General features: G+C 41.0%; 1 protein-coding gene and 1 long non-coding RNA gene across 2 annotated transcripts in view; one reads left to right on the top strand and one right to left on the bottom strand.

Annotated features, from left to right (window-relative positions):
• Positions 1–23,303, top strand: part of LOC128876010 (neurogenic protein mastermind-like) — a 222,098-nt gene extending 198,795 nt beyond the window's left edge. The window contains 5 exon segments of the mRNA XM_054122091.1: positions 2,783–3,121; positions 10,096–10,276; positions 12,580–12,885; positions 13,469–13,720; positions 14,550–23,303. Of these exon segments, the coding sequence (XP_053978066.1) occupies positions 2,783–3,121; positions 10,096–10,276; positions 12,580–12,885; positions 13,469–13,720; positions 14,550–14,782 (1,311 nt within the window). The 3' untranslated portion in view covers positions 14,783–23,303.
• Positions 2,924–6,424, bottom strand: LOC128876018 (uncharacterized). Its single transcript, XR_008456934.1, has 3 exons — positions 5,528–6,424; positions 4,781–5,111; positions 2,924–3,053 (listed from the first exon to the last, which is right to left on the bottom strand). It is a non-coding gene; the product is annotated as an uncharacterized LOC128876018 (long non-coding RNA).
• Positions 23,304–25,626: the final 2,323 nt, after the last annotated feature.

The raw sequence follows: 25,626 nt of genomic DNA, 5'->3' as shown, positions 1-25,626 counted from the left end.
AATGGATGATGTTTGACCGTACGATGTACCGTATTCGCGCAATAGGCTACTAGAGCCCACCAAGTCGTCCTCTCGAGCAATCTACTTGGCAAGCTCCACGACATTCAACGTTTAACCCTGTCTAACACCACCTCCCATCGGATCCCATGGCGAAGCCGTGCACGGGGTCGCGAATGAGTGCATCGAACGCTGCGAATGCATTTACCCATCGCTATCTTCCCACGCCAACAATGAGAGGAACACGAAGACCACGTGGAAAGGAATAAAATTAACGTCAACGAGCAGTGTCTCAGGTAGCTCGAGCGCGTTAAAGTGTCCAGCGTTCCTTAGAAGGCCGCTGACCAGCGTTCCTCTCTCCATATTAGTATTCCCATCCGAATAGCCTCGTTCGGAGCATCTTGGTCCGTGGAAGATCCATGGATCTATGGTTGGTTCGTCCAGAGCTCTAGACTAACACCTGGTGCTGCATTCGACTCCAGCAGTAAGAACTAACTCAAGAGAAAATTTTCTCAACACAGGAAACCAGAGTCAAGCTCAGTGAAGACTATTGTTTCTGTAATGTACTATTCTGTAAAGTTTCTAAATCAATATTATCTGTATATTAAACAAACTTTCGAGTCAAGAACATGCTAATCCACACGTAGATCAGAGTTAATATGTGAACCCAAGTCGCTGATAAGTCGTTTTCTCTTACCTTCGAGGCTTCGAAACTCTTGAACGCTGACTACACTCATCGTTTTATCCAAAAGTCATCCCTTCCCAGCAGAAGATAATAAGACACGCGTTATGCAGATGCCGCGGCTAGGAGCTCCCAGCGGAACGCCCGTGATTTAGGCTAATTATGCACGACCAGGGCCAGACTAGGATTCTCCTTCTAGGCGTCATAACTAAAAGCCCCTGATGTCGCGCCACCCCAGCCATTCTCTGGCGAACACGTAACTCGCCCGCTCGTTTTCCGCGAGGACACTCTATGCGCGTTACGTGCACGGTTTTGGGTAGCCTCGACTGCTGGCTGGAACGATCTCCGTGGCCAGACCTGTCTCGTACCTTATCCTTTATTCGTTCTCGTACTTTCCAACGGGAACGAGCAACTTAAATGTTTAGGGCGATTCAACTGCTGTTGTAATTAAGTTGAATTGTTTAAAGAAGAGAGTTTCAGTTCTGGAAAGTATTACTTGTGTGTTTATATTCTATAATGTGTTTGGTTAGACTTTGATATCTATAGAAAACGATCGAGGTTTGGCTCGATTATGCACAGCTTGCACACAAGACCTTGTGACACTTAGGTGGCCACATCGGTCATAAGTTGTTCGCTATAATGCGGTGCCGACGAGGTACCAGATCGGCAATCTCCATACGGTGCGTACGAACAAAGGACTGGCGGAGACGACCAATAAGTGGTCCGAGGCCAACGAGGAACGTCGTAAGCCCTCATTATTCGACGCTTCGCTATAGAAATTCACTCGCAGGCTGGGGAATTCATCGTTCCTTGATTCGATGGTGATGAGTCGTTCTAAGTTAATTTGCAATCCAGCGATTGTACGAAATAGTATGAATTATCATGAGATGGAAAACATGATAAACCTAGTACTGCGTAATATTCTAGACAACAAATATTTTCTAAAATTGGGAGATATACGAAAGAGTGGATCTGTTTGCTTTTCGTAAAGGTCAATTATCGCAGGTGTGTTCATTGCGTTAGAGTGGATCGGAGTTCGAGGCGTACGTTAGCGATGTAACAAGGATAAGGACTTCGTTACAAGGAGCCATTAAGGGATTGTGGCATTCATTCGGGCGTACAAAACAGGCGAGGGGATGCAGACACTCGGACTAGATTACCGCGACTCGATTGTTGGAGGTCAAGAGTCATCGAAGCCGTAGAGGTCCCCTGGTCGTGTCTTGGTCTCCTCCTTCCCCACACGGTGCAGTCCTTTTTCCCTTGGCTGCTGGATGAAATATTGAAGAACGGTAGCCATTTTGTATCATTGCCTACGATACGAGCGATGACAGGACAATAGTCGCCACTTGTCCGCTGCTTTTTTGCCAGAAACCGAATTCCAGGCCGCCTGCGGCGAGCCGTTGTTCGGCTTCGTGGCCTTCATGAAAAGCACCGCTCGATCCGATCTACCATCGACCGTGGATCATACGTAACAGAGCGATTCGTATTGCGCTTACAACCCAAGGGGGATGCTGAACAATTGGAACAGCCAATAAAACTCGCTGTCACCGGCGTCGGACATGCGCGTCTTTCTTGTGGCGAAAGGGTTAAGGAGATGTTAATACCAGGGCTCGTCAATGGGTTACACGGTGCACGGAATGCATGATCTGTTCAATTGTTCAACCTGTATTTAATACTAGCTTTGCGGTCATTTTGACCCATCCCTAATTTTACCAGATCTTACAGAAACCGTTTCTAGTTTTTGCCAAACGCTCATGCTGATTTTTGTCTATATACAAAAAGGCAAGCATGCATACAAATTCATTTTTGTCTAAACCTCCTAATTAATTTTGGTAAATCGACCTTACTTATTAAAACATTACTTCAGTATGTATTTATTTAATATTCCCCTAAGGGTTATAGAGCCTCCACTTCCACTTACAGTCTCAGTACAAAATATGCTTAATCTATTCTTAACATACAAGCAAAACATACATAAACAGAGAACCCACTCATTACCCCTCATTACCTCACCAATGGAAATGTTATAAGAAATCTCTGTAATCCTAGTGTTACTATTACATCATTCAAACTCTAATTCAAACGTTCTTTTCTCTGTCACAGGTGTCCGCGGGTCAGCACATGCAGCTCACCGGTGACCTGAAGCCTGGCGTGACCGTGGCCGCTCAACAGGGCATGTACTTCAACCAGCAGCAGAGCCAGAATCAGCCAGGACCTGGTGGCCAGACAGACACGTATTGTTCTGTCTCGCAGTCCCAGACCATCAACTTCACCCAGCAGAGCCTGAGGCAGCGAGCAGCAGCCGCTGCTGCTGGTGGTGTTCCCCAGCCCGCTGGTGGACCAGGTGCTCGCAGTCATCCTCAGCAAGTGCCGCCTAATCAAGTGGATCAACATCAGCACGCCAAGCTTCTGCAGCAGCAACAGCAACTGATGCGCGCCCAGGTACGCGTTTACCCTGTTTGCGTTTCGTGATCGATAGCGACGAATGTTTTGCGCGTTTATTGCGTATGAGGGCGTGAACGTGGTGGTTTATGGTTTAATTACCTAATGGCAGTGAGCGATGGTTATCTATGGTAATAGCGACGGTAGGAACGCCGCTGTTGGGTAGAGAGCTAGACTCTATGCAGTGCTAATGTTATCCTATGTTTGTCGATGAAATTTCTGCTATGCAACATAAAAGTAGTGTGTTAGATTACCGAAAGAAATTAACTGACAACACTGTTTTTTAGAGAAACTCTCAAAGCTGTTTATTTGTACAACTAAGTCGCAACTGTGTCGGTGCATATTGAATGCTGACTGGTTCTTAGATTTTTCCGGGCTTTTCTATCGTTTGGAGGATGAGTCATGTTAAGGACAGCGGTCAAAGGAGAGTATGATTAAGGAAGGGTACAAAGTATAGGATGAGTGAGGAACTCGGAACCAAGATTAAGATGTTTGGTTGAGGATGAGTCTATGGTCTTTGTTATGTTTGTGACAACAACGGTTTATCTTTCATAATTGGTTCCTTAAAAGACATCATCGAGTATAGAAATCTGATTAGCCTCAAGTCACTGCTAGAAGTTCCAAATTAAACCCAGCTACCCACTGAAGCAAAATTATTCAACACATTCAGATATAAGAGAAGTAGCGAGTCCATTGTTTGGACTTTCCAAACGCTAGTCGCAACAAAGGACGCAGAGGAAACGCAACCTTTCGAAAGCATCTCCGAGAAGTATTTTAACCGATACTCGTCAGAATGGCATAACGGAATAAGGCTGTAAAAGTTTCTTCCATTGTTAGAAAAGTTTCCGGTCCTGTCGAAGACGTGCTGTTTACGTTAAGAAACACATGACTGGGTTTACGCTGCGTTCGAGGGGAACAATGCCATTTTTGAGATCGTCACCAGCAGGTTTCCGGTTTGTTATGTTTCATAAAGACTTGGGCACGGCTGGTAAATACCAGGCAACTTTCTCCGAGGAAACAATCCAGCCGTATCATTCAATGGCGATCGACGCATCGCGAGCCCACACGCAGCGACAAAGAGTACTATAATTTATGGGTCGGTTCCTTCGAAAATTGAGAGCTTCGCGTAAAATATAGTAACGACAGAGTCAAACTAAACACCACGGTGGACTTGTGCATCCGTAGTGTTCGCGCAAGGGTTCTCTCAGGCTTCAGTGCTATCGATTATACGATTCGTTTCGTCCCACGACGCAACTTGGGCGGCGCCGAGACGCTGGTAAAACTAATCCGAGCACATGTATTTCTCAAGTTGGTTTTCAGTATAAAACCTATAACGATTCAGGTTAGATGATACTGAACCTCTTTGCATTATTTGCCACCAAAGATTTCATTGACACTAAAGAAAATATAATTTATTACACAAAAGCCCTGTATTATAACCAACACATTTGTTTGACAATGTCATGATTCAGGTTAGATGATACTGGACCTGTTTGCATTATTTGCCACCAAAGATTTCATTGACACTAAAGAAAATATAATTCATTATACAAAAACCCTATATTATAGTCATCACATTTTCAGTCATACATTCCACACATTCGACAAACCATATTTTTAACGAATAGTACAACGTCTACAATTTTCTACTCACTTTACCTTTGAAATGTACATATATGTCTCCTGATGCAAATGGTGCCCTACTGAGACTCCTTTCCAAAACGGCGCTCGAATGACTATCAAGCAGTGGTAGGAGATCGCGACGCGATATTGTCGACTGGCACATTATCCGAAACATTAAGTTTCGTATCCGGCGGTTGACTCGTTCCCGCGATGCTCGTGTGCAACAGGTATCGCACCTCCTTTGCAACTTCTGTTCCATCGCGTTGAAAGAACCGGCGCAAATAGGAGCGAGCTTCTTCTTCGGGGCCGCCGAACAATGAATGGAAACTTTTTCCGTGATCGGGAAATCAGCGCTCACGTGCACTTCCTGTGTAACAGACAACAAATGATATTGCGTACACGGCTATCGTTGCTTTCGTTTCTTGCGATGTACAGGGTGTGGCGTTTATCTTAACCGACTTATCGCCGGTACCATTTTTCTTTGGAAGCTTTGGACCATTTTTTTCTGGTTTCCTGTTTTCATTTAAACTTAGGTTCGTTCGATGGGCACAATAATTTGGAAAGTATAGATCATTTCAATGTTCATTTGACTCAAAATAATCTCTAAATACATAATCCCGTTATACGATTTTGTACTCGTATATCTTCTAGTATTGTAGGAGCAGAATTTGAAAATGTTGAGGATTTTCCACTATTATTAGACGTTAACCTACCATAAATATTTGAATGTAGATTTTATCCACTGCAACTATATAAAAATAGAATTATTTAAATATTACTAACCAAACACTTCGACACACAGGCACGTTACGAGCCAGCTCGTTTTAGAGTTCTACATTCTACGCGAGTACATTTTTACACGTTCCCGCTGCATTGCACCATAGATACATGAATGTAGATTTTATCCACTGCAACTATATAAAAATAGAATTATTTAAATACCACTAACCAAACACTTCGACACACAGGCACGTTACGAGCCAGCTCGTTTTAGAGTTCTAAATTCTACGCGAGTACATTTTTCCTCGCTCTTGCCTTCATTGCATTACACTGTTTAGGGCTTTCAATTTTTACCGACGCATAAGCTGATTGCCCTTTGTCTCGGCGCGAGAAAAGGGGGGTCGATGTTTTGTTGCCGCGACGTTGTTCTAGATTACTCGAGGTATAATGTAACGCTTGCAACTTTGCAATCAGTCAACATTTGCATGCAGTCATTTACATCTTGTCCAGTACAGTGTTCTTCATCTTTTATGCATTTCCAATTTGCATCCGAAGAAACTGTGTCCGCGAGCCCCAATTACTGTCACTGAATCCCCGTCTTCCACGAATTGTCTCTTCGAACGGCGCTATTCCGTCGTGCTGCCGCGAAAGTGTAGAAAAATTGAATTAACATCGTCTTCGAGCCGTCGAAAATCTGCCTGAACCCTCATCAGAAATCGATACACGAATTTTACGTTTCGAAAGCTTTCGTATGCATACGGACAATATTTAACTCTACGTGCATTACAATGTAGACTGAATAGGTTAATAACGTCGCCGCAGAGTTTCAACGCAGAGCTCCAGCCACAGAGCCACACAGTTAATAGAGTTTGACGAAACAAAACCGTGCAACGAGTTTCTCCCATGGAACTGTCTGCACAAAGAAATCTGCTCGTTTAACGTCACGATGTTATCGTCGATTCGCGGATCGGTAGTCGCCTGCGGTCACGTTGCGCTCGCGGACATGCGACTCGATTTATTAACGAATGAGTCAGTTACAATACAACCATCGCTTTAACGACGTTAAGGTATCGAAGGCAGTTCTGCGATCGTGCTCCAGTTACCAATCGTAGGTTTCACGCAATTGGTTAGTCATCCCTCGTCGGCATCGACCTTCCGTTTCATTCATCGTTTCTCTCTTGATAATACCTCGGTCCTTTCAAACCGAAATTATCTTTTTTCTCGTACTAATGTAATTTAATTTTTAGGATTAACTTGGACTAAAATTTGTATGGAAAAAATAATGTAGAAAATCCTAATAGTGTAGTTTTTGCGGAAAACTGGTTTTTCTTCACGTGCACAAATAAGAACATTCGCCTTAAGGATAATGTCGGTAATTTAAAAATTTTGTTTCTACAATTGTGGACGCCAGGTGTGAAAGGGTTAACTAATGTTTGGGCATTCCTCTTGTGGCATATTCTTGACAGGTTATTTACACATTCTTTGAATGTAATAAAAATAAGAAGTAAATTAAAACATAGTAGATAACGAATTAGATTCTAGTCAAGACCTCTGGTGCACCATTGCCTCTCTTGGATTGGTATTGAATGACGTACGTTGCATCATCGGGCTCAAACGGGTTAAAAAATAAGCGCACGTTCGTTCGAAGAGTCGTGATAACGAAATTGACGCGCTGACCCGATGCATAGTCCCGTATCTATTTTAATCCATTAGGATAGTTAACGTGCTGCACGCTGCCGGATGCTGTGGCCATGTTTGCACGAGTTCGAGGAACTCGGGGATCTAGGAATCCGTGATCGACGTTATTATCCGGCTCTGTCGCGACGTGCAGTCTTAGGAATTCGTGATACGCTTACTGGTGAAAATTGGATACTATTACTCAATTAATATTCATTTACATCACTTCTTGAGCATTTTTAAATCGTTTCGAACAGATAGAAAACGAGGAAAGTATGGATATATAAAGTAACAGAAGTTCCACATGGATACTAAAAATTAGTTCAGCCTCTGATGCTTCTTTTCAACATGATTTATTTAGTCTGTTTCCAAGATGTTACTATTCAATCGTAATTTTTTTTCTATGTATAGTCAGTCTTATAAGTATTCGCACCCCCTATGTCTATTGAAGAGATTTGTCTAAATTAAATGATAAGTTTGATGTTTTCAAATAAATGTTTCATGATAAATGTTTACAAAAACAAACTTTTCACATATATACGTTTATAATGAATATTTATTCGGGATCATCAAACCTATCATTTAATTTAGACAAATGTCTTCAATAGACATAGAGGATACAAATATTTATGGGACTGTTTGTACATACATACTTTTCTCTTTAATTATCATCAATTTCTTTGCATTTCTTTATCTCTGAGATTGGGAACCTTTTAACGAAGCTCGTTCAGACCGCAACGATTTTGAATTATACCTCTTGTTAATCAACCCAACAAGTTAATTTCGCACAAAAATAGAAAACAAATAAATGATTTGAATAAGTGATGCTCCACTAATAGCAGTGGACGTCCCAAACTAAACGAAATCGAGCGCAACGCTGCCAAAGCTATAAAGATTCCTGGATATCGGGCCACTTAAACAATTCACTTGGCTCATGATAAGTTAATCACGAAGATCGGTCGTAATTACCGTGAGAACGACGTTTCCTCTACCGTCGAACGAAACGAGGGGTTCGCGAAACGTGGAAGGATTTGCCGTTCGTCGACCAAATCGGTCGATCTTTCTATAGCTCGAGTGGTTGATCTTGCCAAAAAGGAGCCGAGAATTCGATTACGTTTACGAGAACGCGACTCACGGAAGCGGGTCCCCTTTCTCTCTCTGCGCGAATCAATGGGAAAACGACGCGCGAAATTGCTACGTGCCGATTCCAAGGATGACTTGCTTCCTCCGTTCACCGAGGCCCCACGAGAGCAACAGGGTGGCATTCGCCTAATCCAGTCATTCTTAACCTTCCCAACACCCCAGAAGAGGTATTCTGTCGAAGATGTCTTGCTCTCGTTAAGAATGTAAAATTCGAATCATGATACATTTTATGTTGTGATACATGATTTATATTATGTTATTGCCCATTTTCATTATGTTTTACCTATTATTCATAACAAATACTTCAATTAATATAAATTTATTGTAATCAAATAATTTCATATGGCAGAAATTAGTGCAATGAATTTAAGATTCATAAATAAAATCATTTTTTATTAAAAATGCTACATTGAAACATAAACTCATTTCAAGAGTTCTCTTTTTGCCGTCTGTTTGTGATTCCTCTCCAACTCCTTCTTTGATCGTTCAATCCAGATAAAATTTTTCCGAGTCGATCTTCGTGCTTAAATGGAAAGAATAATAGCTAGTTTCGTTAATCATAAAACTAATAACGAACTACAACATCAAAAATTACCGTTGCAAGATGTTTAATCCCTCAAATCTCGAAACCTTAAGAGCACCCGGTGAATAGCGTGAAGCGGTGAGCGCAGTGAACGAGAACGAGTAGATTCGGCTCGTAAGGCACGGACAATGATAGAAGCGAGTTAGAAAGCCGACCGACAGATTCCGAAGGAATAATTGCAACTCTGAGCTGCGGCATGCATCGATGACTCGTTGCGAGCCGCATTGTCGTCGTGCTGCCGGCGACCACGGAAGTTTCGACCATCGGTGTCGTTGCACAAGTCCCCCCATCGGATTGGATTGCGTTTCCACTTCCTGGTGTTACGCGGATCCAACGAAAGACTGTGAACGCGACGACAACGAAGGCGACGCCGACGGTTGTCGAAAGGCAACCAGAGACGCTTGGTCACCGTTTTCTCAGTCGTTGGTACCGATCAGAGTACACTTACAAAGACGATACTCTTAAATCAAACGAAATACCTCATGTAATCTCTACCGGCTGCATTCAATCTGTTATTTTCTACTTTCTTTATAAAAGAAAGTTATAATCGAGGTCTTAGTTTAACCCTCTATGGGTTCGTGTAACTTTCAGGTTACGTGCTACTAATATCGACAGATTACGAAATAATTTTAGATTTTCCACGAGATGATGTGTACGTCTTAATTATATAATGTCTTTGATAATCAACTAGCTGCATATGTATAGCTGCATCCCGCGGTTTCACTCGTGTGGAATACTACTTATTTTATGTCGTTTGCATTCGTGAATCAGTAGGTGACTGTCTTTTGTTTTCTGTAAGTCAGATGTTTCGATCGATATTTCCGGTTGTGAGTATCGTGATGCCACAACTTTATTTAAAAATATTGAGATTTCGAACTAAAATCTTATTTTTATCAAAATAAAGTATAGCCTATGTCAAATTTTATTGAAATTTGTTCAACGATTTAGGCGTGAAAAGATAACAAACAAGCAGACATACAGACAGAGTTACTTTCGCATTTATAATATTAGTATGGATTACAATGTTGATGATAGTTAACAACACCATCAACCTGAAATATCAAAGTAAATGAGTTACAAGTTGTCTACAGAAAAAAGAATTCTACCCGTAGAGGGTTAAGACTACATCAGAGAAAATTTTCACACGTAATTCGTAGTGCAACCACTACGTAGATCAGTGTTCGAGGAACGTGGAGTAATGGAAATGTATTGTTCGATTATTTTTCAGGTGATGCAACAGCAACAGCACATGGCTGGAGGAATGGGAGGCGTGAGACCACCGCCTCCCGAATACAAAGCGGCGGCTCAGGCCCAAATGATGCACGCTGGTATCGGCATGGGTCAGCAGCCAAGGTTTCCCAATACCGGGCCTATGCGAAGGGTTACGCAACAGCCTATGCCACCTTCAGGTTAGTCGATCGCGATACCATCGAGAACTCCATGCTAAGTTTCCTCGAATCGAATTCATTTATACGTTAGCCAGGCCAACACTGGGAAAAAAATAAAATTATAATCTGGGTTTTTGGAATTTGTCTGCTGAAAATGCCTTTTGCAAGTACAAATAGAAATACAATTGAACTGAGAGCTGTTTCTCTGGTAACAGGGGGTTGTGTGTTGCAACATTTCGACTTACTATTTATGAGTCCTTATCAAACAAGTATATTATCGATAAAAATTTATTTACCACGAATATTTACCACGTTATCATTTAATTTCATCAAATTTCTCACGATTAATGTCTTCAATGAATACTTTTATTCTGAATCGTGATTGTTATAAATATTTAGGCGAGATTGTGAATTTGCAAAACAGTGAGTCGATCGTTTAATTTACATTTGAAGAGTCCGACCAAGAAGACTCAGGTACTTTTGAAAAAGTGTAAATCAAGCGAGACGGCGTTGGTTGGCGATCCATTCTTCTGTTTCGCTTATTTTTTTATTTTTACGCTGAAAGTGGCGACGGTACGTCACTTTCATATGCGCTGGCCAGAGTCGAAAGGCACTCAGGCTAATGAGAATCCGACGCTGCTATCGATTCTTTCATCTTCCGTCGAAACTGGGAATGACTCTTTCGGTGTGTGCTCGATAGCGGTTTTGATTCCCCAATGGTGATTTCCTGCGCTTTTCTTTATCGCTTGATAAACTGATAAAGGTTAAGGGGATATAACACGGTAAACGTGTCAACGTTACGCGCTGTTCTGTGGTTTTGTTGCTAGATAAAATTGCTCTTGGTTGAATTGTAAATTAAATTAGTAGGTTGTTTCATAAGAAAAGAATTTATTAGTTCTTTAAGTCATATTATTTGTGGGAGATCTCCAGAGCAGGTAAAGAAATATATCATTGGATATACGAATGGATCATATCAGAAAACTTCTACGAAAATGAGAACGTCGAAGCTATGGAAAGTGGTAATCAGAAAACTAAGGCGACAACTCACGTAAACGAGGAAAATTTATAACGAGATTTATGGAATCCTCGCGTTAATTTTGTCCTCGGAGTGCAAAATTCATGAATTTCATTTCGATTACCACTCGTTCAAAATATTTTTAACGTTTCTTCCATCTCTAAAAAATATCACCTTCGTGTGAATCTGTATTTCATAGGAACAATCCTGATTATTCGTTGAAAATTATTGATTGAATTATTTTTTAAACTCTCAGTCTCATACAAGCAATGTTTAGCACGTTCTTTTAAGTTTCAACTTTTTGTCGTACAATTATCTTCAGAATAAACTTATTCACCGTTAATTTTTTAGTTTCAATTTGTCTAACGAAAACGATGAATAATCGTGAAAGAATATTTGACTTTCCGCGGTCTCGACCGTTCCAACAATGTTTACACGCTTCTTAACCATTGGTTAGACAAGCATTCGTCGGAAAATGAACTCGATCTCTCGCTGGATCCGTTCCAGACCAGAAAGAAAGAACGCGAACTGGATAGTGAAGGGAAGGGTGGGGGGTCGTAAATATCCTTATACACCGTACCCCATACGAGACTCCTATCGATCTGCCTGGAGCTACTTTCATAAGATTCTATCCAAACGAAAAATCCACAAAGCAATCCTGCGTTGCGCTCGCAATACGCCTAACTCCTCGTGTATCCAGCTATCCTGAACGTAGCGACGCTTCTTCGCGATCGATATCTATACTAAAAAGGATAGGAAAATTGACTTTTTTCATTGTTCTAAGCAATACGTTTTGCACACGTGTTATGCGTTGATAGTAACTATTGCCTAGACACTATAATTTTCCAAAAACACTCACGTTCCATCTAAACAAAATTCCTAGGCCCCTTGAAGGGTCGCAGAAATCTTAAAATCCCCAAAAAATCCTACATACAGTAAGTCCCGTAAGTATTTGTACCCTCTACGTCTATTGAAGAAAGTTATCTAACTTAAATGATAGGATTCATATTTCTAAATTAACTTCCTATTATAAATGTGTGCATGAATAAACTTCACACATGTGTATATTTACAGTTACTAATTGATTTGGAATCATGAAGCATTCATTGAAATTAGACAAATGTCTTCAATAAGTATAGAGGGTATGAATGCTTATGGGACTGACTGTAATTGAAAGAATATTTGAAAGATTCAGAGTTTCTACGCACACCTAAGAATTCGAAGTCACGTCGAGGCAGGAGTTAAAACAAGGAAACGGGAAAAAAGTTTCACGCCCATTAACGTTATCGTCGTTTTCTTCTCACCCCAGGTCCGATGATGAGGCCGCAAATGGCGCAGCAGCAACAACAGACGTTGCACGCTGCCGGGGGCAACATGTACATGAGCAGTGGCGGTATGGCCGCCATTGGCGGGATGCATCAGATGCATCAGCGTCTCGGTTATCCTAGGACTAATAATCAACGGCCGCCTAACGTCAGCGTCGGCCCGCCCGACGGCCTTGGGAATAGCATCGCGGGCCGTGGCGCTCAGCAAGAGTGGCGACACGTTCTGATGCAGCAGCAGCAGGGCTTTCAAACACAGATGCGATCGCAATTCAACCAACAAGGACACCAAGGTAAGCGTCCAACACCGTATTACGCCCATAATTCCGCACAGAGGCCGTCTCGCGTGAAGAATGGACGTCCTGACAGGAGAACCACTCAACCTGTCCGCCTTCGATTTTAACCTACCGTTGCGGATGACCTCTGTTGATCCAAGATGTTGAGTGTAATGATCATTTTTGAGATATGGATAATTAGCTGATAAGATTGGTGCTTGGGCATTTGAAATTGCTTTAAATGCACCTCGACTCCTTGCACTTTTATCTTGGTTCTGCTTTAACTCTTCGCAGTCTAAATTTTCTGATTTCGGTATATTTTTGTCGAGCCTCACTTGACATAGGAACGCAAAGGGTTAACAATTGTAAAATATGATAAATGGTATCACTTACTTTTATTTTGAAAGAAACCTGTTTATATCTGTAGGATTACAGTAAAGATTAGAGTAAAGGCTGTCGCAAACAGTATGCCAAATCTATTTTCGAAATGTGGTCAGACTAGTTACTTGCACGTGTGAAGTATCCATAAAATTTAAAATAGATGAAACAAGCATTCTCAGTGCGACTAAAATGAGAAGTGTTGCTCGCTTTGTTTTTCCAGGTGGGTTCGCAATGGGCGGTACGGGCGGAATGCAAATGAACGCCGCACAGATGCAGCATCAACAGCTGATTCGGTCTCAGAGTGGAGGTATTGCTGGCTCCGGTATGGCCAACAGCACTCAGATGCAGCAACTACTGTCGCAGCAACACCAGCAGCAGACATTAGCCATGCAGCAAAGTAATAATCAGATGTCACTGCAGATGCAAATGTCGCAGTCCTCATCAGTCAACTCTGTCAGCAGTACAGGCACGGGTAAGTCTTCGCCCAATGATCATTCCTGTATCCGTGCAGCTCCAGTCGCGATGGAGAGAATAATTGCGGAGACATTTTGAATGAAGAGAGATACGAAAGTTTTCTTGGAGGTATCATTATAAATATCGAAAGATAATTGTCAGGATAAATAATACAATTAATCTATAAAAGCAAAATATGATGGTTTTATATATTAACCGCCTATGAGCCCGTGTAACTTTTAGATTTCATACTAATATATGGACGTTGAATCAAATAATTTTAGTTTCTTCACAAAAGGACGTGTATGTCTTAATTTTATTAGGGAGTAATATTATTAGGGAGAAAGTAATGTCGTTTTTGCGAATGTCAATACTTGTCTATTATTTATCAGCTCACTGTGTACCAATTGATTTTTATCGATCAGGTATTGAAAAGTTGCACACTAGACGGGAAAAGATTGTTGACGATTATATAATTGATTAAAAATAAAAACACATAAATTTATTTGTTTGAATTTAATGTAATAGAAACGGCATTACTTTCTCGTCCTCCTAATTTAAGATCTCTGATAACCAATTATTATATTAATGACGGTTAGCAACACTATCAATCTGAATTTACCGAAGTAAATGTCTCGCAAATTGTTTGCAAAAAAATTCGGCCCATAGAGGGTTAAATCTTCATTTAAATATGCAACTTCAGATATTCTTCATCGTATCTTATTTTTATGACCTAACAACTCAATCCTTCTTCCCCGAAGGGGCTCCCCCCGCAAGAATTCAGTGTTTTTAATTCAATTCAACAGAATTGAGTCGACTTAACGACATTAAAAAACGATAAATTTCAGGTTCACCTCTGCATCCGCACCAACAGTACGGCGCAGGTAGTCCAGGTGTGCGCAGCCTGCCGCAGCAACAGCACACGCAACAATCAACCGCGACGGATCCGTCCGTGGCCGCCGCGGACTTCAGCCTTGAGTTTCTGGAGAACCTGCCAGCCGGGGACACGTCGAACTTCAGTGCTCAGGAGCTCCTGAATTCCCTCGACTCCACGGCGAGCTTCAACCTCGATATTCTGTAAGGCCACGCCTCTCGCGGTCTATTCGGGAATCGCATATAACCAGGCCGGTTAAAAACGACGCGGACTAACGCCAAGGGGGATCGATCCACCTCCCGCGGCGGTGGACACACGCTCGCGACGATATCGACGGAGCTCATCTGCTCCCCATCGCGCAACTTCCTCCGTCGCGTATATCGTGCGTCGATTCCTCGAGATCGATCGGAACGAAATCCTCGCGTTCGATGAGATCGTCTCGCCCAGGGAACAAGAGGAAACCAAGAGTACGGCGAGTCTGGTTTGACTCGATGGAAGATTCGATGGTGTGGTGTCGGGAGGGTGCTTGATGGGAGAAGCATAGAGGTCCCATGGAAACTAGAGGGTGTAAAACGCCCTTATGAAGCGTCGAGAACGTGGAGCATTGAAGAATCTTTTCTTAGGGTCACCAGAAATTTTAGAACTTGGTACTTGTGGTCCTGTGGCAATCAGATCGCACAGGAAAATCCCTATGCATTGATTTGTGCATGACGAGGTTGTACTAAGAGTGATGAGTCGTTTGAGAGACCACTCGAGACTGATTTAAAAAGATCTAAATGTTTCTTCCACCAACTGTTATTATGCAATTGTTAATTTTAAGTTGAGAATGAATTTAGCTCAGCATTTCCATGCTAAGCCACTTCCACTCTTAGCGGAAAATCAACATTCAGTTACCTCGTTTTTGACACTAAACCACCCTGTTGACCCTCCACGAGTCATGAAACACATCCGCGGTGCTGTCCAGTGATGTCCAGCGTTTTCAGGGGTGCTAGACCTTGTGGAACAGAACGCAATGGTGTATCGAATTCGTGCACCGTGTAAAATAGATACGATTAGTAAAAGTTTCCTCTGTCGATCGTCTTGAGAAGCAAGGGCTCACCCAAACTATCGACCTTTCGTTGCACGATGGTAGGGGTCTGGTGGATGTGATAAAAAGCATTATCCTATACTCGAGGAATAGTCGACTAGGCGTACATGCTCCAATAGGGCCCCTGTACCTTTCAAGAGGATCGTCAATGTAACTCTCATACAAGGAAAAGTCGACAGACTTTGTCCTAAGATGCGTGTTCACGTGACATCAAGGTCGTGGCATGAATTACATCTTTAGTTCGTGTTCTCACATAGTTTCATGCGATAAATTAACCCTTTGCACTCGAGAAGTGACTCTCAGTCACATCTTAACGTAATGTGGTAACTTGAGGGTAACTCTCGGTCACCACCAGGTTTGACGCAGTAAATCAACCAGCAATAATGTTTGTTTAGCTTTAATTATTTTGGAACTCGAAGTTTCATAAATAAAATGATTGTCGGTGAAGTAAAGGTGACCGGATTCTCAAATCTCAGATTAGTTTGCGATCATAAATCGGGCTACATCTTCAAAGTCAATCTAAGCTTAGCATTCGTGGCAATAGAATGATAAGAAAGTATCTTGAATTGCTGGTAGATAAAAAAAAGCCTCGAGTGTAAAGGGTTAAATTATTTACACAGAGAATGTAAGAATTAGAAACGAAGAAATTTAAAGTGGAGAAAACATATGTGGATCCTGAACGTATGAAGGGAGTCTCCCGACGTTGTCTTCAAAATGCCATGAGAAATCACACTCAAGTTGACTCTGAGACACCCAAGTCGCTACATTGATTGGAACGTCGTGACAACGCGAATTATGGTGTTCTCGACGACAAATGTCGTGACATTTGCCGTCACGCCAATGAAAGCGTGACTTAACGCTTTACCTGTCGGTCCATTTGCGGGAGCCTACCACGCAGGAATGCGCGGGATCATTCATTCCATTCTGTAGCTTTTAAATGAAAATTGAAAATGGTATTTTCCGTACTAATAGGACCAACTAGCATGCATTAGAGTTTCCTTAAATTGAATATTATGAATCGACGACCAAGAACATAGTTACTTCCTTCGGATCTCGCGCAGATTACAATTCGATGTCCTGCTGTGAGAAGATGGCCCCTGGCGACGTCCATAAATTGGGTCACTCTAAAATTGCAAATCGAAGGGCCATTGTATCTCATTATTGAGGCTACAGTCTCTTTAGGATTAATGAGGTCTAACGGTCCTTCGATCTGCAATCTTCTCGAAGCAGGACTGTACGCAAAATTCATCAAGCCAACTTGCATTTTACTTTAAATGTAAGTTCTGGCGTTTATTGCATTAAACGAGACAAACGATATTATACCTAACATCTGAGTTATAGACTGTACTATGTTCTTACGTTACTTGGAGTTTCACGTCAACAGTCTATAGTAATCTTAAGCTAGTAAGGAGTTAGTGCAGGTTAAGTGGTGTCACGTGAACACGTATTTTAAGAGATTGAACCCCCCAGGTGAACGAATCCCAGGCGAGAACGATCGTCGTTCGTCAGCGACGTCGAATGGATGTGTTTGGGCAACCGGTTCGACGTCGCTCCTCTACAGACAGTAACCGGTCGTAGCGCATTTTCGGCAGCTATTCTCTAGGCTGCCGACTATTCTTTCTAGGCAATCACGTTTTAGGTAAAAATTGAATTTCTTAACGATAACCGATCCGAGGTAGCGGAGACGAGAACCAAGAGAGCGTGGTCTCGACTGCGTGGGAAATCAAGAGTCACCCGAGAGGCAAACGGAATTTCTGTCCTTCGTGTTTCTCTTTTTTTTTGTAGAAGTCACATTTGAACTTTGGTTTCTCTCGTCCCTCCTCTACGAATTATGGTAGCCTATGGAGGCTGGCCAGGTGGGGGATGATCGACGACACCGATATAGCGTCTTTGACGGGCACTTCGAAAGGAACGATGAACTCCTCTTGATTTTTCACGCGTCAGTCCGACGAACACTTAGGTACAATCGACTATCGGTCCTACACGATCGATTATAACGACGTGTCATCGACAACGGAGGTCGCATGTTGCCGTTGCCCTCGAACGGATCGGTTCGACCTTAGAGGTTTGGTTCACGGCTAAACAATGTTATTAATAACGGCTAGAACGTAGTGTATTTAATGATGCCACGACGGCGTATCTACAATTAAACAGAAAGTCAATTATGAGATATATATTCGATTCGGTGAATTCCGTGGCCTGTCATGGCGGGGGCTCGAACCCCTGATTTGATCGGTCACGCGGTAGGGTTCGCGTCGTGTTTGACGATGAAGAAGAGAGAATGTGAGAGACAGAGAAAAAGAGAGAGAGAGAGAGAGAGAGAGAGAGAGAGACCCTTCCTAAGAATGCGGTGTTAGTGTTGCTACCGGGGATAAATTAAAGATAAATCTTGACTGTACATAGGTATGCAAGCTATAAGGAGAAAGTTTCGAGACGATAAGCTCGCAAAGTTTAGCCGATTAAAATTAAGAAAACCGTATGATATAGGTGAATATTATAATGATAATAGTAATTGATGATAACAGAGCGAATGGCCAGGAGAAATTGGGGGGAAAAGGACTGCCAGGGAGCGAATGACGACGCATGAAGCGAACACATGCTTTTTTCTGGGCGACAGAGCACATTTCCTCGATTCGAGTGTGTATTTATTCAGTTTAGTTACGGAGAATGTGCCGCGTCGCCGCGCCGAAGTTGCACACAAATAATCACGGTGAGGTGCGAGGAGCCCGTTCTTGGCGCGATGAACCCGTCATTCGTGGGATTGCTTTCCTAAGAATATCAAAAAATGTATCTGTGACGTTCAGCGTTTAAATATTCCCTTCTTCGCTAGGAAATATTTCATTCTATTAGGGTGAATCGAAAGTTTCTTTTCCAATTTTTCTTCCTTCTTTTTTAACGAATGTTTAAAGTGAATAAAAGTATTGAATCCCTCCAGGGATGAAATGTTTAAAGTAAAGTAAAATTGGGGAACCAGTAAACATACCTTGAAGCCCTATAGATTGATAAAATTAAAAATACACATTTGTTAGCACTTAATACACAAAAGAGCTACGAAATAACGTAAAACCAATTTAGCTTAATCATTCGGTGAAAAAAAAGAACATAGAAGGAAGAAAAATCGGAGAAAACCGTTGGTCCACCCTAATATAATTCAGATTCAAGTTGAATAGCTAACGGATGAACGAAACGTGTTTATTTTTATTCGTTATTCGAATTCTTGTCTATTGAATCTTGTCTATCTCTGCTTTCGAAATTATGGTCGGATCTTCCACGCTGTACCAGCTTTCCTCTGTCGCAAACAGATGGCGCTCGAAGGCAGAAGATGTTGTGGTGGGGGTAACCAAGCGGTATTGTGAGGGTAGCTCCTCGGCAACCCCGAGAGACCAATCCACTTCGAATCGATAATTGTTTCTTCGCTTCAAATTGTTTTCAGACCTTTCCAGCAAAGAGCTTTCCTTAACTATTAACGATACGCTTAGTCCATCGATTTTTCGAAAGGACGAGTTCATCGTTGCCCCAGACGGCGGATCTGCGACTAATCTTCCAAATAGTGATACATTCCATAGATAAAGAAAAAAAACGAGTAGGAATCCACGGTTTGTCTGATCAAAACTTTTTTTTCTAAAATGTGAGATGGAGGAGAGAGGTCGGGGCAGATTAAGATTTTTTTTTCATTTCGATCGACAATGGTAATGGCGCGAGAATGTTTGAAACGAGTGAACACAACGCGCATTTGCGCGGACACACCCGTTAGAGAAGTCAAAGAAACGAGGGATACGAATGAAGACAAAAGTATCCTCGACCGTTCGCCGAAAGTGTGCACGATTAATTCCGATTACGGAGTTTCGCTTGTCACGATACATAAGTATAATTATACTCGCGCTCGAGAGACAGAGTGAAAGTGAGAGAGTGAGACAAAGATCGAGAGAGAGAGAGTATGTGTGTTTGTCGCGCGAAATTAGAAGAGTATATAATAGTTTTTTTTTTTTTTTTTTTAAAGAAAAAGAAATGAAATTCTCATTGGGCGGAGCGACGACGCGTTATTATTGTCTTGTAAAATATTGGGGCCACGAAACATAATCTAAACAACAAAAACGATAAAAATGAAAATACCAAAAAAAAAGGTAATAATGAAAAAAAGGTGAAGAAGGGAACGAAGGAGAAGAACAGGTGCTCTAATTCTCACGTTGATGATATGCGAACATCGTATGTAAATGTAAATCGAGAGAATCAAGAATACGGAGGTGGTGAAACAAAGTCGCCGCATGTTCCGTTCTCTTTTTGTTTTTTCTTTTTTAAAGTTCATTTTTCTATTATGCGTTTCGTGCACGAGCAGGGGAGGAGAAAGAGAGAGTGTGAGAGTGAGAGAAAGAAAGAGAGCGAGAGAGAGAGACGGGAGATATGGAAGAGACAGGCTAGTGGAAAAGAAAAATGGTCGACGAGGTGTACTCGCGGAAAGAGAGCATTAGGGACCAACCAAAAACCGGAGAGCAACAAGCGTGCGCTTGGTGGTGTCGATTGTCACGGTGGATCGTTCTACATTTTTCTTTACACGTCGAGATGAAAGGACAAGGGTGAAAGTTATACCAGTGCCTCGAGTCATTCGTGACCAATCATCGACGTTCTGTCGTTTCAAAGAGACACAGAGGCCGCGACTCGAGCTTCCAACGTCGGAGGAGGAAGAGAACCGGAAGCAAACGGTGACACAAGGCGACGATAACGCTGGCGATCGCATTCTTTACTCCAGCACTGTCCAGAATTCATTGATAACGCGACAAGGATAATTGACAGACTTCGGTGAGATTAGGAATAAATCCGGTAACTTCTTTCACCCTTTTCAAACGAAATTGTATACAGCTTCTGAAAGAAATTGTATGGTAAGGTCAGAGACAAACATTGATGATGGAGTATGACTTGAGAGGTTTATTTTAATAAATTCTAAAATTGAGAATTATGTGACACAACATTTTTATTTAATTCGTACTCAAATGGTAAATACTACGAAAGTATTTGTAATCAGTTTCTAAAAGGTCGATATTTTAAGTGGATTTCAAAGTGATCTAAATATAGATTCAGGAAGTTCGATTGCTTCAAAAGGCTTTTGTTTTTTATATGAATGACTAGCAACTTCAAGGCAATTTTATTAAAAAATTAAAGGTATTATTTTTTACACAAATTTTAATACGAGCATCAGAATGTGATTAAGTGTAGGAACTTTTAGGCGAATAAATAAGGACTCGAAACAAATGTTTTTGTGCGTGTAATTTTGGCTGAAATCAGTCGATCATTTTTGTCACGTTGCGAATGAATTCTGGTCCACTATGCGATGGTTAAGTAGTAAAAGTCGGTTTCAACTGAGAAGCGAATGGATTGCGGGGTGTGTGTCGGTACGTCGAGAACCACTCGACCCGGACGGATACACCTCGGTTAATTTATAATATTTATAACTTTATACGATACACGGGCATTTCGCATAGAATAAAAAAAAAAAGTTCCAATGTTGAATCTCGAACTGTTATTAATAAAATGCGTTGAGTTCCTATAATCGTTTGTTTTCTACTGAATTATCATCCGGAAGTTTATTTAGATTGACTCCGTGACCAAAGAGGCTGGAAAGAAAAGGAATTTCATGCACTTAAACAACGTTCCTTGAGTATATAGAATGTCTCAGCAGTCGAACTAGAGTTGTTCTTCTCGATAAGATCATACCAAAATATTCTACATTTTCAATTTGTTTTTGGATTAAGAATCGTCCCTTTCTCGATTGATCCGTGATTACTTTTTAATTTCCTTCCTACTAACGCTTCCCACTATATTATCGCATTACTTTCCTTTTTTACTGTTTTAAGATTAGGTTAACAACAGCATAGAGCTGTACCTCGCGTCTGTGCCAAATGTATACTTACTTTTACTGCTGTAAATTCATTTTCTTCTCTTTTCTTCTGTTCTAACGTCGTATTGTTACTATCACTGAGACACCTTGTAGATGCAGCAGGTGGCTATAAAAGAACTAACTTTTTAGAACAAGGCTGAAAAATTGTAAGAGTGTCTTTGTTGTGAGTCCAAAGGGATATTTTCCACGTACGAAGCCATCCACGCGATAATCCTGCCAAAACTTCGCTCATTATCGATTCCATCGAGCCTGTCGTTGCCAAGCTGGTTCTCCTCGTCCTCCCGTTTCCCGTATATTCGTTTTATTTTATAGTTATTTTAACGTTTACCCCAATTTGTTTTTCCTACTGTCCGCGCAATGTAAATTACTGGCTAAACAAAAGTTTAAATTTAAATTCCGTGCAAGTAACTGTAAAAGCAAGTGAACGTAGCGAATAATTGCTGTTTGGAGATTTTATTTGTCATCAATTGAAGGGAAAGCCTCATTATTTTTCGAAGGCGTTCCGCGGCATCTCCATCTGCGCGACAGTCCAACATTAGGTCGAATAGCGGCCTAACGTGTAGTCACGACGAAGCGAGTTAGGGGAGGAGGATCAATATCACGGTTAGGGAGAGACCAGACTGAAAATAGGAGCGATGAGGAATAAGGATTGCCAGAGGCGAGCAAAAGAAACAGAGGTGGAGGTGAATCACCGAAAATGTCAAGTCGACGTTCTGGCCTCCTCCTGAAATTCCAATCGACGATGGCGATGCCCCGGATCGCGACTGATTCATGCAAAACAATATTTCATTTAATAATTCTAAACGTGTAGTCATATGACTGCGATAAGAATGAAAATGTAAGAGTTAACAGGTGAGTTTTGAAAAAGGAATCAGTGTTAAGCTTATGAAATTTTCGAGTTTTCTAGTTTTACAATAGTCCTCGATAAAGCTCAGACTTTTCCTCTAGTTTTGAGAAGAATTTTGTGAAATATTGAATACGAAGCTGGGTCTCATTGATCCAATGCGCAAGCACAACGACGATCCACTGGCCGACATCGACATACCACGATGCTCCCATCTACAGACAAGTGTGACTCTTGAAAATTATGAAACGCGTTATCAGTTAGCTGACCTTTGCGATTAATGGGGAAGAAGAGAGATACGTTCGTGCGTCTAGAATGAGCCTTGCCTGTTCAAATTGTTGTATATTTATCAAAAGACGATTGCACACGAAGATGCACGACACTCAATTTTGCACTAAAGAGTAAATTTTTAAATTTGCAACGATTCAATAATTAATAGACACGAATCTATTAATTGATGGCTATATGAATGTTAGTATAGCTAATAATTACCTTGAATCGTCAGTTACCCTGCGTCGTAAAGGTCAGCAGTATCGACAGACATCTATTCGGAGTTCTTGTTACTAAAATGAAGCTTCGAAATTTCACTGGAAAGAAAACAGAGTGAAAAATAGGATGTGATGAGTTTCAAAATTATATGAAACCGAACGGTTCTTGTATCCAATTTATTTTATACTCGCTTACCTTGCGTAGACCGTCGACTAGATCATTTTCCATCGATCCTCTATTTACGAGACGTATGAGAAACATCCTCGATGCCCGTAAACATCCTTCGAACCTCGTCACGATAAATTGTTTGCTTTCCGAGGTCGGTTTCTTCGTGTGTCTCCTGGAAACGACAAGTATATATATTTTCCTAATTTTGTTAAAGTTTGCATTTTAATAAAGAACCAATAGAATTTTACGTCTAGTCTATGCATCCTTGTTACTCCAACGATCCGTCGGAAACCGCGATTTTTATAAGTGGTAACCTCTGTACCATCGAATTGTGGCGAATTCAGACAGTCCTTCGAAAAATGAGTTCAAGAGGGGTATTTTTGTTGGACACTGAGGTATTCGATGGACGCAGTAAAATCTAAGATGACGACGTCTGGGAATCACGGGCGACGGAAGCACAGCGACGCATCAGCTTCTTTTATTGCTTCGGCATTGTAAATAGTGTAGTCGAAGGGTGGGAAGAAGCTAGAGACACAGAAAGAAAGCGAGCGAAGCACGTGATTTGTAATTTTTGTGGCTCGCGGATTTATCGATGAAGAACCGCCTTGGCGAAGTCCTATGGCGCTTTCGTCTTCAGAGGAAAATCGTTTATCCGCCATCTTGGTGAGAAATCGCCTCGAATTAAAGGATGAAACCAACCTAAGAATAGATAGAAAGAGATTAAAGGAACGTCCGGAACGACGAGTATTCGCCGTTGATATATCGATATAGAATCAATACTCTCTCGACGCTATTGTTCTCAACGATTGTGATATGTATATTGTTAATGCTGTAATGATAATGGTAGACTCGTTTGTTAAGACGTATCATAACGCGTACATACAGGGGCGCCTTTGTTCATAGACCTCTAGTGCTCGAGACAATTGACGACTTTGTCGACTGAAATAGACCAGCTTTTTTTTTATTTGGATAATAGCTGTGAATGAAATCAACACGTAACACTTTATTTACAACATTTATTCGATCGAACAGGTAAAATTTTATTTTTACGAAGACTAACGAGATGAACGATTGTTTATCTGTTACTAGTTAATCGACATTTTTATCTAGATAAGAATTTAGTTCCATGTCTCTCCGACGATTGGTTTTCAATGATCTGCGCCCGCGAATGTTACGCCTCGCCATTTCTTTCCGTTAAGAATTAAAACGGATCTGGCCATCGAAGAAAAAGAAAAATTAAGTGGAGAAAGAGTGAGAATGAGAGAGAGAGAGAGAGAGAGAGAGGGGGGCGAGGGAAGTAATGCCTGTAAATAAGAAACACGTGGAGAGTGTTGCGTTATGATTATTTATGTTGCTGATCGAAAACGGACTCGATAGTGAATTATTGTAATAATTCGTAATTTAAATGAAAAGGAAACGAGAACGGAGGAGGAGAAATGAGAAATCATATACACAGATTATGTAAATAAGCTAATGGATAATATCTCCCTTGGTAAAGGATAGTTTACGGATAGTTATTTTTATTACTATTACTATTATTAAGTAATTATTATTATTATTACATTATTATATTATTATTGTCATATTATTATTATTATTATTATTACTTATTACTATTGTCATTATTAATATTATTATAATTGTCATTGTTATCCTTCGGCCAATGATCTCAAAAGAAAGATAGTAATTGCGTTCGGATGAGAGTGTTTCTATAACAATCTGAATCCGATTTCGAATTCCGTCAAAGGCCACGCGTCGAAAAGGATTACCGTTTCGTTGACATTCAAAACGCATTCTACTTCTTCGACTATTTTTTTTTTTCATTTTACTGTCTGTCGTTTCGTTCTTTTTATTTTATTATTTCAGGCCTATGTACTCTCTAAACATGTTTATGACGCACTCGAAGCAAATCTTTGTCTACGGTTGCGCTTCTTTTTCTTCTGTTTTCCTGTCGACCAGAGACGGGCAAAATCTTATTCGAGTGATAGATAATGAAGTTCAGGAATAGTAAGTTATTAGTCAACGTTTTAATTTCATTATAATCGGATATTAATAAGAATTTTCATTTTCATTTAGAGAAAAATGAATAAACAGTTGTTTGTTTTATTCAAATGATAGAAGCAGGCCTAGGGTGAACAACAGGTTATCTTCTAATTCGTACAAATTTCAAATTTCTTTATAAATTCATGAAATTTGCATTCAGATAAGAATTTTGCCTATCTCTGCCACCTATCGTTGAGTCGTGAGTTCTTTGGCGCTTCTCATTGCAGCGCGCGCATTCCAAACAGAGAGGGTAAACGCGTTTTGTTTTCTCTTTTATTTTTCCATAGACACATTTCCCTCCGTTTTGATTCGTCTCGGGGGTCACGCGATACTTCTGGCCATCGAGACGTAAAGCGTACGCCTTATTAGAGAATGAACGTTCCTTTTGTGTGTATATCGGTCCCAGTTACGCAACTAGAGGGGTACAAGAGGACCCTGTTCGTTGCAGAAAAGTGAAAACGATTCTTTTTTTAATTTTACCAAACGTAAACATAAGTTTTAAATATCGTGTATGTATTTATGCATAA

The sequence above is a fragment of the Hylaeus volcanicus genome, chromosome 4, assembly GCF_026283585.1.
Source record: "Hylaeus volcanicus isolate JK05 chromosome 4, UHH_iyHylVolc1.0_haploid, whole genome shotgun sequence".
Taxonomy (NCBI): Eukaryota; Metazoa; Arthropoda; class Insecta; order Hymenoptera; family Colletidae; genus Hylaeus; species Hylaeus volcanicus.
This window is presented reverse-complemented; position numbering and strand designations above follow the sequence as displayed.